The sequence below is a fragment of the Artemia franciscana genome, chromosome 20 (genome assembly GCF_032884065.1).
Source record: "Artemia franciscana chromosome 20, ASM3288406v1, whole genome shotgun sequence".
Classification (NCBI taxonomy): domain Eukaryota; kingdom Metazoa; phylum Arthropoda; class Branchiopoda; order Anostraca; family Artemiidae; genus Artemia; species Artemia franciscana.
The window spans coordinates 30251719-30265822 of record NC_088882.1 but is presented as its reverse complement, the minus strand read 5'-3'; the positions used below and the strand labels follow the sequence as shown (position 1 = coordinate 30265822).

The 14104-nt window shown below is 35.1% G+C and overlaps 1 protein-coding gene across 1 annotated transcript; it reads left to right on the top strand.

Annotated features, from left to right (window-relative positions):
- The first annotated feature begins 528 nt into the window (after window positions 1-528).
- Window positions 529-13469, top strand: LOC136040101 (ragulator complex protein LAMTOR2-like). The gene is made up of 3 exons (XM_065724197.1): window positions 529-640; window positions 4035-4197; window positions 13252-13469. Exons 1-3 carry the CDS (start codon window positions 573-575, stop codon window positions 13396-13398), a joined length of 378 nt encoding a protein of 125 aa, XP_065580269.1. The 5' UTR covers window positions 529-572; the 3' UTR covers window positions 13399-13469.
- Window positions 13470-14104: the final 635 nt, after the last annotated feature.

Here is a 14104-nt window from a genome sequence, read left to right as displayed (position 1 = left end):
AATTTCATCCTGATCTCTCCGTTTTAAGCGTTTTCCAAGATTTTTGGTCCCCCCCCCCAACGACACTAGATCCGGTCAGGATTTAAAATACAAAATTTGAGTTACGAGGTCTTTCTAAATATGAAGTTTCATTAAGTTCCGACCACTCCTTCGTAAGTTAAAAATACGTCATTTTTCTAACTTTTTAGAATCAACCCTTCCCCTCCAGCTCCCCCAAAGAGAGAATATCCGTTCGGGTTATATCAATAACGTATCTAGGACTTGTGCTTATTTTTCCACCAAGTTTCATCACGATCCCTCCACTCTAAGCGTTTTCCAAGATCTTAGGCCCCCCCCCCAATGTCACTGGATCTGGTCAAGATTTAGAAAATGAGCTCTGAGACACGATATCCTTCCAAACATCAAATTTCATTAAGATCCGATCACCCGTTCGTAAGTAAAAAATACTTCAATTTTTCTAACTTCTCAAAATTAACCGTCTCGAACCAAATTTGGTTCGAAGAGAGAATAATTATCGCCAGCGATTTACTAACACTGGGCGGCATCAAAGCCTATAAATTCGAATCTAAAACATGCTGAAGCCGAAAGCCTTAACGGAACTTTTAAGTCAAGCTAATACTGGCGGTGTACAAAGCACTTTGTATGTATATCATAGTTCGACAGAATCTAGGGACTATTCTTCGTGTTTGTGTGTCTTCTTGGTATTATTGCAGGCCTAGTCCAAGGTGGAATTGGTCCTTAGTGGACCAGCTCTTAAATAAAATTTAGCCTAATAAAGTAAAGTTATGTCCATTGAATTCTTTATTTTTTGTTTTTCCTAGATATCATTGATTTTTTTCAATGTACTACCTATCTTTAATGGTCCTGCATTGTTTTTGTCAATAGGCTAAGGCATATGCTAGGCTTATGCATTTCTGCATTACTCATATAAGACAAGGTAAACACCCTGCTCAATATGTTTTTCATGCTCTTCTAAAATGTAATAATAATTTTACTCACAAATACAATCCACCATCTGCTGATAGTTCCAAATAGGGATGGTATGGTGGACTAGATTATGTCTTTCTTGAAGGGAAGAAAGCAGTGGGTCAGAGTTTTTGCTGAAAGAAAGTACAGCTTTCTATTCTGGAATGGCAGAGGTCTTAAGTGGGGTGCCTCATGGAACTGTTTTGGGATCTAAACTTTGTGATAGGGGCATATCTACATACAACTTTTAAATTAATCATGTTTTGGAGTTGCACCTGTTTTAATAAAGAATTCACCAAAATTGAATATAATCTATAGCTTAATTTTTCTCATTAAGAGAGGCAGAGGGGAGGGGCTGTAATTTTTATGGTAAGAAGATTATATTTAGGAAAAGTTGTTTTGAATAGCAAATCCAATTCTACCTCAATTTTTTATTCTATTGTTTTTATCTAGGCATTAGCTTAGAGGGTTAATAATTGCTCTAGCATTAGAAGTTGTGGAGGTAGGCCTAGGTATTTAAAACAATTTCCAATACCCTTATTTTAGCAGAATATATATTCTGTAAAATTTCATTCACTTACTTAACAACTTTCTTAGACTGCAGTTAAAGCACTCAATCAAGCATGGACACCCATCAAAAATATTGCAGGGGGAGGGCACCAGAGTAGCAATGGTGAGGGGAGAAGAAGGGGAATACATTTGAAGATAAAAGGTCAAATGCAAAATAAAATTCTAAAGGAAAAAAAGAAAGGTACTTAATTTTTACATTCCAAATGAAAGAAAATTCAACAAATTTTTAAATGTGAATGTTTCTGGCAAAAGGATAATTCCTTTTGGTACTTATGTATTACACCATCAACACTCAAGTGGTGAAGTTAGATTAATCCTAATGAAAAATGTTGAAACTTGATGAAAAAATGATTCTTTAGAAACAAAATAGAGTATATATTTGCACATTAGGGGGAGGGGTAACCTGAGATAAACTAACCTAATTCCCCCCCCCCCCCTAATGTACCAATATATAGCCCAAGTTTTATAATTCCAGTGTATTCTGTCACCTGTTTCTTATTTTCCACTGAGCATAAGGTAATTGCTTCTTAATACTTACAGATAAAACCAGTCTGTTCTTGAGTTTTACACAGTGTAAAATTGGATGCTAGTGGTATAATACAAAAGTACCCTTTGATCTATCATCTATTTAATTATTATGTATTTAAGACTGATATATTATACCCAAAAACTAGAGTAAAAGAAAATAAGACTTAAACTAAATTGCAGAAAATAAAAGAAGAAGGTATCGTTTTTAAAGTAACAATTTAATTTCTGACTAAAACAATGGTTATATTTGAAAGAGCACTAAAACAGGTCTTGAGTCTTATGTTCATCTAATTTAGCTCAATAACAAAGTATCTCCCAATTTATCATGGAATCCCCTACCCTTCTCTGTATATATACCATACTTTCCAATTTCTATTTTGAAATAATTTTTCAATCTAATTCTATTATATTTTCAGACCTTTGAAAATTTAACAGAATAGGAAAAGAAAAGAAAATTTAAACTCACAGTCCAGCTTTCTAAAATAACCTCTTTGCATCAATGCTTGGAATTACGCCAAACAAAAATGTGTTCACATGTAATTCTTGCTACCCAACTTTTTGCCTGGGAGAGCACAACTTCTGTTTGGCAGCTTTTCTTTGAGCAGAAAGTATTTTTATATGTAAAAATGGTAATTTCAGACAAAATCTGCCTAAAAATTTAAAAACTTCCAAGTAGCATTGCTACTTTGCTACCCCACTTTTTGCATGACTACCCTTCTCCTTTCTAGAGATTTGATTTGCAGGCTTATCCCTTCATGAAAAAAAACGTTGTACCTTTTGTTTATCAGTAATGCTAAAAGTAAATACACTTGCCTCTCTGGCTACATCATCTTTTGATTTCAAATATTCCACAATTACACTTTGAATAGACCACCACTTTCACCAGACCTTGCTAACAGGCCAAGAAATTCTTAAGTTATTTTTGATCTTAATGCCAGGATAGACATAGCACATTAAGAACATTTATTATTTAAACAGCAAACTGACCCAGGTAGTATTTTTGTTAAAGGTAGTAGATTAGATGAAGATGTTATAAGTAGAATAGCCAAGTATCAGTGTGTTTTTTTTTCACAGTTGAAAAAAGTTTGTTCTACAAGCCAAAATTAAAATACTGGAAGCTAAAGTGATGAAGTTGGTTAAAAATGATTTGGAAACATGGGTCCTCTGACTGATAGACGAGGGATTTGTTAGATGTTTCCTAGGGAATTGCTTATGGATTCTTTTAGGCACCTGTCTGAATGACCATATTTAAAACAGTAAGCTGCACAAAAAAAAATTGATTCTGTCCTGCTTTCTAGAGCTACAATGAGAAAAAAGTTGAGATGGCTAGGACATGCTCTGCAGATGAAGGATGACAGAATGCCAATGATTATCTTTTTTGGCCAATCATCTAGAACCAAATAAAAAGCAGGCCACCCCTAAACAGGGTGGTAACCCTGTTTTGGGATGTCTCCATATCCTTAACCTTGTTCCCACAGGGTGGGAGCATAAAGTAAGATTTAAGAGAAATTTAAACGTCTTGGGAGGTTGTAAAAAGGGTTACTTTAAATAGATTGGGACAGAGGAGTGTGAATAGCTGTGTTGGCCTCTGGTGGCTTGGTGCTGCAGAGAATTGTTAATGGTGGTAGTAGCCTAGTAGTAATATTCATTAGAGGCTTATGGCTCATTAGTTAGGCAGTACTACTGCACTGCCTGTTAAAGGCAGCGTTTTCTTTACATAATTGTAAGTTACAGTAGTAAAATATATATACTTTAAAAAAATGTCTTGCCAAGCCTTGAAGTAGCTTGATGTATTATTAAGAGAATATCTCGGTAAATCCTTATAAAATGTCTGAAAATGTATGGTAATCTGAAAAGAAATTGTACTGCCCCAGCTGGCATAAGACATGCCTGTATGTAGTGGGATTGGGTTTTTTTTAGGTTGCAAAACGGTTCCAGCCTCTCCAGTCCCTTAAATGCCACTTTTTCAGGCTATTAAACAGTGAAGGTGCACTACTTGCTTACAGCTCCTATGCAAATAAAGATGGTACTGTTAGTGCGGCAATTGCAAGTAACATTTGGACTGCATACTTAAAAAATGGAAAAATTGCCTTCAATGAAGATAAGCTGCAAAGTATTCTAATTGAATGTTTGGTATGTTGCTTAAGTTTCTCTAGATGAGTAATGTGTTATGTTTCCTCCTTTTTCTTCAATTTGAGCTTAAGTTACTTAATATTGAGTATATTTATTTTTTTTTTTTTAGCCCCATTGCTTTGTGCTGGGATTTAACACAAAATCAACAAGAAAGGAGTATTTTTTATACTTTTTTTTTTACAAGCTTTAAGTGCATCTTTATAGATTTTTAATTAAAAGCCTAGTGAAGAGCTTGTCAGAGCTTTAGTGACAATGCAATTAAATATGTATCTTTGATTTGATTATGGGGGGGGGGGGTATTTTTCTTCCTTAAATGAACCAGCATCGTTTTTGATCCTTCATTTTGTGACTCAAAGTTTATTCTGTTTGATGTCAATGTACTGCTTGGGATCAAACTAATTTTAAGCCCAGGTAACTTCTAAGACCACCCTGCCCTCTCAGTATGGATTTAGAGAAAAGAGAAAGAGGATAAGATTGTATTTTGACAGTGAAAAGAATACTATAAGCCCAATAGTTTGGGATATTTTTTGTGACTCTTTTTTAATTGGGAATTGAAAATATTCTAAGATACATAAACTAGCAGAAGGAAAAAAAAAAATAGACAACACAGAAATCTTGGATTCAGATTATTTTTTCCAGAAAATTCATGGAATAACAACCCACAGACTCCAAAGAAAGGGCTATAAGTTTTGCTGTTTGTCTATTGTTTACATATTGTATTTTTGATTGGAAAGTATATGGAAATTTTTTGGAAGAGGATTCTGAACTGGGACGAATTTCCTTGGGAATGAAATTTTCCAGGAAAAATTTCCCACAGAGCGTGGAGTGGGATTTTCCTGTATAATTACGCTCATTCCGAAGGGAGATGAACATAATATCTTTTCCACAAGACAAACAGCTAAGTAATGAAACCTGCTGTGGCTAAACCATACCCTCATTGGGGAGTTGATTTTTCAACTTGGAAAAACGGCCTGCTAGGACTCAGGATATCATCAGCACAGCTCATGAGTATATCTATTCAAGAAAACAATTCGCTCAGTAATAAAACCTGCTGTGGCTAAGCCATACTATCATTATACAAAGGAGAAGAGTTAATGCTTAGAGCCGTTCAAAAGAGAGGGGAACAGGACCAGCTGGCTCGAGTGCCGTAACCGAGGGGGAGGCTGTGACAGGGGGGAGGGTGCCCACTTTGATCAAATTTTTCACTTTGATTCGGCGTTTTTACTTATATTTGAGCCGGGAAGGGGTACTGTAATGACTGCTAATTTTGCCCTGGGCACCACCAACCCTAGGAACAGCTCTGCTGATAGCTCCTTGCCAAATGTATACTGGATACTGGAAAATACTACCAAATACTACCAAATGCTACTGGAATACTACCAAATGTATACTGGAATCAATACTGTAGGTCTATTAGTGGAAAACCTATCTGTGTTTTAAACTTTTAGTAGAGAGCTTTGAGAGTTATGAAAATTGACCTAGACAGACGGTGATCACATGCACTTTTAAGAAGTTGCATGTGCATGCCAAAGTTCAAGGCTCTTCTAATATCATGCGATTGCAATATAGGATTTTTACCCTTTTGATCAAAGCTGATAAACAGGTTTACAAGGAAACTATAGTCGGCATTCTTATAAGCTTTTAAGGCTTTCTGATAAGCCTATTTATTAGGCTATTTATCTTTTAAGGCTTTCTTAGAAGCAATATAAGCTTTTCACCCTCTTCATCAAAGCTGATAAATAGGTGTGCAAGGAGACTATAGTCAAGCTTTGTAATTAGACCTGCTTTAAGACTAAATTGACTTATCAGGGATGGAACACAAAGTATTTATATGCTTATTTATTAACGTCTATTAATTTAAATAATACCAAGGCAGTATGCAGTACATCGTCCCAAAAAACAGATTCATACTACGGATTTTATCAAAACATGTTGAATCCTTTTTTTTAGCTCTCTTATTGCATATTTCACCATTACCACTTACATCAAGAAGCCTATACTTCTGTCCAAATGCTCAAGTGCAGAATCAAGCTTGGATTCATGTATAGTTGAAGTATTTGGTCCAGTGGAAAATCTCAGACTTATTAGAGGAGGTCCATTCAGCCATACTTAGAAGCTTAGCATTGAAAAGAACGCAGTATTTTTTTCTCTTTATCAGTCTCCATACTGAGTTGGGGCTTAAAAGGACTAATTTACTGTTTTGATCAATTATATATTAGTGCAGTGCTTAGCCAGACATCTGGCAATAGAACGTTTAGCATGTATAGGACTCCTACAAGGTTTGTCGCACACCTCCCCCAGCCTCTGGGCAAGGGCCAAGCTATGCAATTTACCCATTGTTAAAAAAAAAGCATGTTTGATCCTTGGTCTCCAAAAAGGCCTAAGGTATTAACGCGAAACTTTAAGAAAATCTAAAGAGGGATGTCAAACAATCGAAAACACTATGTGCCTGCTGGTTTTAAAAAGGGAATATTAGCAGTAACTAAAGAAGAACTGGCAGTATTAAGTTAAAAATTTCAAGGTATGTTGAGGAGATATTGAAGAGAGATTTAAGTATAACCAGCTCCCCCTCTCGTTGGTCTTTTTAGGTGCCCCCCTCTATTCAACACTGATCAAACTTTTGGATTTGGTATTTTGTTCAAACTAGTCAAAAGGTCTTAGCTATACTTCCGGTATGCCATGACCCCATAGTCCCTGGGCAAGGATTGTAAACTATGCAATTTGTCCATTGTTTATTTGCTGGAAATATCAAACAGTTCGTGATAACAAACTGCAGTAAGGAGCGACCCAGCTCAACAGCAACCAAAACTCTTAAAAACGGAATTTTTATACCAATAGTTACATCAAAAGAATCACATTTTAATGCTGATTTTAAATATATAAGTTTCATCAACATTAATCTTACCCATCAAAAATTACGAGCCTGAGAAAATTTGCCTTATTTTAAAAAATAGGGGGAAACACCTCCTAAAAGTCATAGAATCTTAACAAAAATCACACCATCAGATTCAACGCATCAGAGAACTCTACTGTAAAAGTTTCAAGCTCCTATCTACAAAAATGTGGAATTTTGTATTTTTTTGCCAGAAGACAGATCATGAATTCGTTTTTTTTTTTTTTTTTTCAGGGGTGATCTTATCGACCCGGTGGTCCTAGAATGTTGCGAGAGGGCTCATTCTAACAGAAATTAAAAGTTCTAGTGCCCTTTTTAAGCGACCAAAAAAATGGAGCGCACCTAGGCCCCCTCCTACGCACATTATTCCCGGATCAAAATGAAAAAAAAGTCACTGGATCAAAATTTTGAGATGTGCATTCTGTTCAACTTAGTCGAAAACCTAATAAATATATCTTTGTGGACGACTCAATCCCCCACAGTCCCCAAGGGAGGGCTTCAAGTTACAAACTTTGACCATTGTTTACGTATAGTAATGGTTATTATGAAGTGTACAGACGTTTTCAGGGGGACTTTTTCGCGTGGAGGAATTTATCATGAGAGAAGAAAATTCCGTGAAGGGGGCGCAGGATTTTCTAGCATTATTTAAAAAAAACAATAAGAAAATAAAAAAAAAATTATTTCACGTGGAAGCAATGAGTAGCATTAAAACTTAAAACGAACATAAAATATTATGTAAATAAGGGGGTTCGTCTCCTCAAAACGCTTGGAGTGGAGGAATCGGGATGAAGCTTGGTGGATAGAATAAGCAAATGTCCTTGATACGTGATTGACGTAACCATACTGGATTCGCTCTCTTTGGGGGGAGGGGTTCAGTGATTTGGCGTTTGGTGCTTCTGGGCGTGCTAGGACGACGATAATTGGTAGGCGTGTCAGGGAGCTGCACAAATTGACTTGATAAAGTCGTTTTCCCAGATTTGACCATCTGGGGGGCTAAAGGGAGAGGAAAAATTAGAAAAAATGAGGTATTTATAACTTACGAGTGGGTGATCGGATCTTAATGAATTTTGATATTTAGAAGGACATCGTGACTCAGAGCTCTTATTTTAAATCCTGACCGGCATTAAGCCTCTGATTTTCCTTTTAAATCAATCTATTGATTATTAGAATTTTGTTAGAGCTCATACCATATGAGCTCTTGGCTCTTAGCTCTTCTTGCCTCGTCACAACTGCCACATGAGTTCTTAGCTCTTTTTTTTTATTTATTTAATCATTAGAAAGAAGGGAAATATTTGATTCTGGGTGCATCCAAAAAGGCTATGGGCATCAAGGTGAAACCTTCGATAATGCATAGGGGTATGTTATACTAAATCAAAAAGCAGTAAGTGCATCCCATTTATAAAAAAAAGAGGATGTACATTATTTTAAGAAAGGCGGAGTTGAAACTTTCAGGACATAATAGGGGAGAGGGATGTGGAAAAGTGGTTGGGGGGCTACTAGCCCCCCTTTGAAGCCTTTTCAATTGAAATCCCTCCAAAATATTTGAAATAGAGTTCTTGTTCAAAATAGTCAAAAGATCAAATAAATATGCCTATTGGGTTGACATGCCCCCTCCCCCAGCTTTGAAGAGGGATTCTGGACACAATAAAATACTCTATGTGTGTGCTGATTGTCAGAAGGGCGTATCCATCAATATCCAAGGAACAGCTTTGGGTATTATGCTGAAAATTTCAAGGGATGTTTGAGAGCTATCGGAAGGTAACCAGTCCCCCTTGCCCTTATTAGATGCTCCCTCTCCGCATCACTGTTCAAAATTTGAAAAACTATTTTGTTCAAAACAGTCAAAAGGTCTTGTAACTATGCCTCTACGGATGCAATGTCCCCCACAACTCCCAAGGAAAGATTTGTAAATTATGCAATTTGCCCTTTTTTATATACAGGATTTATCATTACAAAAAAGGAGGAATTTTTATTCTAGTTGTGTTCGAAAAGGCTAAGGGTATTAAAATAAAACTTCGAGGAATGTTGAAGGGCATGTTAAACTGAAGATACTATGTGCATCCTGTTTATCAAAAAGGTTTATCTGCAGTTTCACAAGAAAAACTGAGAGGACTAAGTTTAAACTTTCAGAGCATGCTGAGGAGGATATTAAAAAGTGGTTGGAGGCTCACCTGTCCTCTTTCCATTCTCCTTTTATCTGCCTCCATCCAAAGATATATCATACAAATTTTGGAATAGCCACCATGTTCAAACTAGTCGATAAAGTGAAACAATTATACCTCTAAGGATGACTTAACCCCCAGAGCCCCTGGCACAAGTGTTGTAGGTTATATAAGTTGCCTACTACCGCGTACTCTGTGATAAATCAAGATCATGTGAAACCTATGAGTTTTAAATGCATAAAACATACACCAGAGAATTATCTATTCGATAATATTAGTAAGGAATCGAGTATAGATGAAATGGTGGAGAATCCTGGTCCGGGAAAAAACTAGCCCAGGAAACAAAATAGGTCCAGGAAATCCCAAACGAAAACGCATGCACAGGTAAAAGAAGGCTGATTATCGGGGAAAGGTGGTATGTTTGATCCAGAGTCTCCAGAAAGGCTAAGAATATTGAAGTAAAACTGTTAGAAAATGTTGAGGGGGATGTAAAACAAAATAAAAGTACACTGTATGCAGGGGGGTTTTCAAAAAGACACAGCAACAATATTTAAGGAACAGCTAAGGCTGTTAAGTTGAAACCTTAAAGACTTGTTGGGACAAATGTTGAAAAGGAATTAAGGGAGCTGCCGCCCCCTCTTGCCCTTTTAGATTCCTTCCCTTAGCACTGAAATAGGTGTTAAAAAGCCATTTTATTCGAAATAGTCACAATATATAATAACTAAGCCTCTGGGGCTACCATGCCCCCTCAGCCCCGGGGCAAGGAATATAAATTATGCAGTTTGTCTATTCTTTACATGGATAATTTATCATCAATAAACGGTGGGGTGTTTGATCCTGGATGCGTCCAAAAGGATATTGGCTTAGATAGGCTAGGATATTGAGACAAAATTTCGGTAAATGTTGAGGGGTATGTTGAGCTAAATCAAAAGAAACTACATGTATCCAAGTTATCAAAAAGACCTATCTGCAAAATCTTAAGAGCAGGTGTGGGTATTAAGTTGAAACTTTTGGCGCCACCTCTACTACTGCTACTATTGCGGCTGCAAATGAGACTGGTGTGAATGCATCTGTGACTATTTCCAACTGCGACAACTTGTGACTGTGATTGTGACTTCTTGCAACTATTGCTACATCTTTTTGTGACTACTTTAAGGGAAGTTGAGGGGAATTTTGAACTTTAATGTTTTGATGCTTCAATGGAACTTTGATATTGAAAAAAAAAATTATGTCAAGATGAGGAATGTTGAACAATTTAAAAATTTGGCAATCAAAAACGAACAGAAATTAATTAAGAAACATTTCCGAAAAACAGAATTTCAAACAAAAGTAAAGAGTCACATTAAACTTAAGACCAGGAGAAATAAATTGCTATAATAATTCAAACTCAAAACGAACAAAAATTACTATTAAAGAATAGATGAAACCCAAAACGAACAGAAATTAAATAAACACTCATAGCAAACAAACATACAACATGTATTAATATATAAATAAATAAATCTTAAAGCGAGTAAAACTTGAATTGAATAGGCAAATCAAACTTACAACAAACAAATCACTAAAAACCAAGAGTTTGGTTACTGCCTCTTTCCCTAACTATAAAAGGTCTAAAGCTTACTGTGTCATCTGCGCTTTACTGAAAACGAATTCATTTTATCTTTACAACATTGAAAATAAAATAAAATTACAGTGAAATAACATCTTGAACTGCCAAGCTTTTAGCAATTAATATTATTATATTATAAAATATTCAGTTTTTTTTAGTTCTTTCCAAGGGCTGTTCATGACAGATGTAGTTTTCAATGAAACGCAAATGATGCAGTAGGCTCTAGACTTTTACAATTAGGGAAGGGGACAGTAGCCAAAATCTTGTTTTTAGTGATTTTTTTTTTCGTTGTAAGCTCTATTTGCATATTCAATTTAATTTTACTCCTTTAAGATTTATTTATTTATATTAATGCCTCTTGTATGTTTGTTTGCTATGATTGTTTAAGTAATTTATATTCGTATTGGGCTTCATCTATTCTTTAATAATAATTTCTGGTTATTTTGAGTCTGAATTATTATAGGAATTTGTTTCTGCTGGTCTTCAGTTTAATAGGGCTCTTTACTTTCTTTGAAAAACTTCTTTTTCGGAAAGTTTTTTTTAATTGATTATTTTAAGAACTGAAGGTTCTTTTTTCGCATAGCTATGCATGTGCTAACTTTTAAAACATTAAAGGTAATATATTGTAGACTGTTATTTGGAAAGTCATACAGAATTGATATTAAATTTAATCAAACAATTCGTGTTAGCGTACTGTAAGTAAGGAGCAACTCCGCTCAATAGCAGCCGAAACCCTAAAAAATGGAAGTTTAATAACAGTAAATACACAAGAAATCAGATTATTATGGTGATTTCAAATATATAAAATTCATCAAGTTTAGTCTTACTCATCAAAAGTTAAGAGCCTGAGAAAATTTGCCTGATTTCCAATAAGGGGGTAAGACATCCCCTAAAAGTCAAGTAATCTCAATGAAAATCATACCGTCAGATTGAGCATATCAGAGAACCCTGCTCCGGAAGTTTAAAGCTCCTATATAGAAAAATGTGGAATTTTGCAATTTTGCCAGAAGAAAGAATACTGATGCGTGTTTATTTTTATTTTTGTTTTATTAATTTCTTTTCCCGGGGGTGATCGTATCACAATTTTGGTCCTAGAAGATCGGGAGAGGATATATTCGAACGGAAAATAAAAGTTCTGACGCCTTTTTTAAGTGACCTAAAAGATTGGAGGGCAGCTAACCCCCCTCTCACACCCCATTTTCCCCCAAAGTTGTCCGATCAAAATTTTGAGATAGTCGTTTGGTTCAGCAAAGTTGAAGCAACATCCAATAACTATGTCTTTAGGGGTAGCATGGCCCCTTACAGCCTTTGGGGAGAGGCCTGTAATTCATAAAATTTGCCCATTGTCTACGGATAGTATTTGTTATTGAGAGGTATACAGACATTGTTTTGAAGGGGGATTTGTTCTTTGGGTGTTTTCCCGTAGGTAGAATTTTTCATGGGGATAAAGAATGTTCTGAAAGTGAACTTTTCACTGGGGTCTCTAAATAAATAATAATGTTTCTTTAAATAGGGACTTAGGGGAATATTCACTAAATTCTTTATACTCAAATTTGATTAAAAACTAGCAAAATATTTTACTAAACCAATTTATAATAGTATTGAACCCGTTACAAAGAAGCCTTTGAGGTTAGCTGCCAAAAAAGCAAGATTAAATTTGAAAGCTTGTATTTAATTATTTTGTTCTGTTTCGTTTCAATGAATTGATCATCTCAAATCATTTTATTTATCAGTTCTGGTTGAAATTCGTTGAAGTAAGGTTGCTAGGGTTGTTCTAAGAAGCTTTTTAAAAACATTTTTATTTTTAATGTAAGTTATATATATATATATATATATATATATATATATATATATATATATATATATATATATATATATATATATATATATATATATATATATATATATTAGCGTTGTGCTGAAAATGGCCCTTGGACATAGGGCCTTCTAAATTGCGTTTGTTTGATATTGGAAGGCAGTGTGGTTTTCGTCACTAGTTATATATGATGGGGGTTGCTCCCTCCTCAATGCTTCGCTGTTTATTGTAAACTTTGACTTTTTTCCCAATTCTTTAAGAACGACTGCTTAAATACAAGGGCCGTTTAATTAGAATAATAAGTTTTTTTAAAAATTCTAAAAAAAAAATTCAGCGTAAAGAGTAAGGTATTGAGGAAGGGGCAACCTCTTTTTATACGGAATAATTTCTGTTTCTGTCATCCTTCATCCCAATTTCTGTCATCCTTCATCCCAAGAACACACCCTAGCCATCTCAATCAACCATTAAAACAGTAGACGTAATACATTGTAGACTGTTATATGGCATATTTCAGAGAATGAATATTATGAACATTGTTAGATAGAACATTATATTAATTGCGGTTTTCTTTTAGAATGGCAGAGTTGCGATCGTTCCTGTTGCAAATCTGTTATTATGTCTGTATGCAAAAACTGAAGTATGCTTTGGAATATTGAAAGCCAAGGCTGTTGCTTTGGCAGAGACGTTAGATGGTCCATTGAGACAAATTGCAACATCTTAATCTTTCATTCAGTTATTTATTTCGTTGTTTTTATATAAATAGTTTTTCAATTAAAATGATTGCATAGTTAAGTCTGTATCATTAAATTTTTGATCATAAGTTTGTTCTCTGTACTACTAGAACTCTCGTTTTTACATTCAACCTACATGGGTGTAGCTACCCCTCTCCCTAAATCTCTTGGCCTATGGAAATGAAAAAAAAAATAAAGAAGCAGCAAGATGCATTTGAGTAAAATCAAAAAACTTTAGCATATCCAACCCTCTCCCCTTATCAAGTAGCTTTAAACGTATCACCAAAAATATATTCCTCTTCCGTTGGAATTTTCGTTTATCTTTTCAAGTTATATGGATATAGCTACCTCTTTCCCCTAACTCTCTTAGATCATGAAAAATAAAATAAAATTAGGGAGCAGTAAGACTTATTTGAGTAAAATTGAGGAGCTTCAGTATATGAACCCCCTATCAAGTATCTTTGGATGTGCCACAAAAAGTACATTCCTCTTCAGTTAAAATTTCCGTTTCTATGTTCAAGGTAAATGAGCATAGCTACCCCTCTCTTCCAACTCTCTCTGACCATGAAAATAGGATAAATGTCTAAAAAGGAAGATCTACCCACATTCCTTATCAAATACCCTTGATACAGTCATGTTAAGATTATTGCCAGCATGTTACGGCTTCATCTTAATTTTTTTTTTCTTATTTCCACA

Bases quoted from the DNA above. Each gene is read 5' to 3' on its own strand.
- LOC136040101 (XM_065724197.1), top strand. From the start codon at position 573: ATGCTGAAGCCGAAAGCCTTAACGGAACTTTTAAGTCAAGCTAATACT. The intron at 641-4,034 runs GTATGTATATCA...CCACTTTTTCAG, and splicing joins GGCGGTGTACAAAGCACTTT to GCTATTAAACAGTGAAGGTG. The intron at 4,198-13,251 runs GTATGTTGCTTA...GTTTTCTTTTAG, and splicing joins GTATTCTAATTGAATGTTTG to AATGGCAGAGTTGCGATCGT.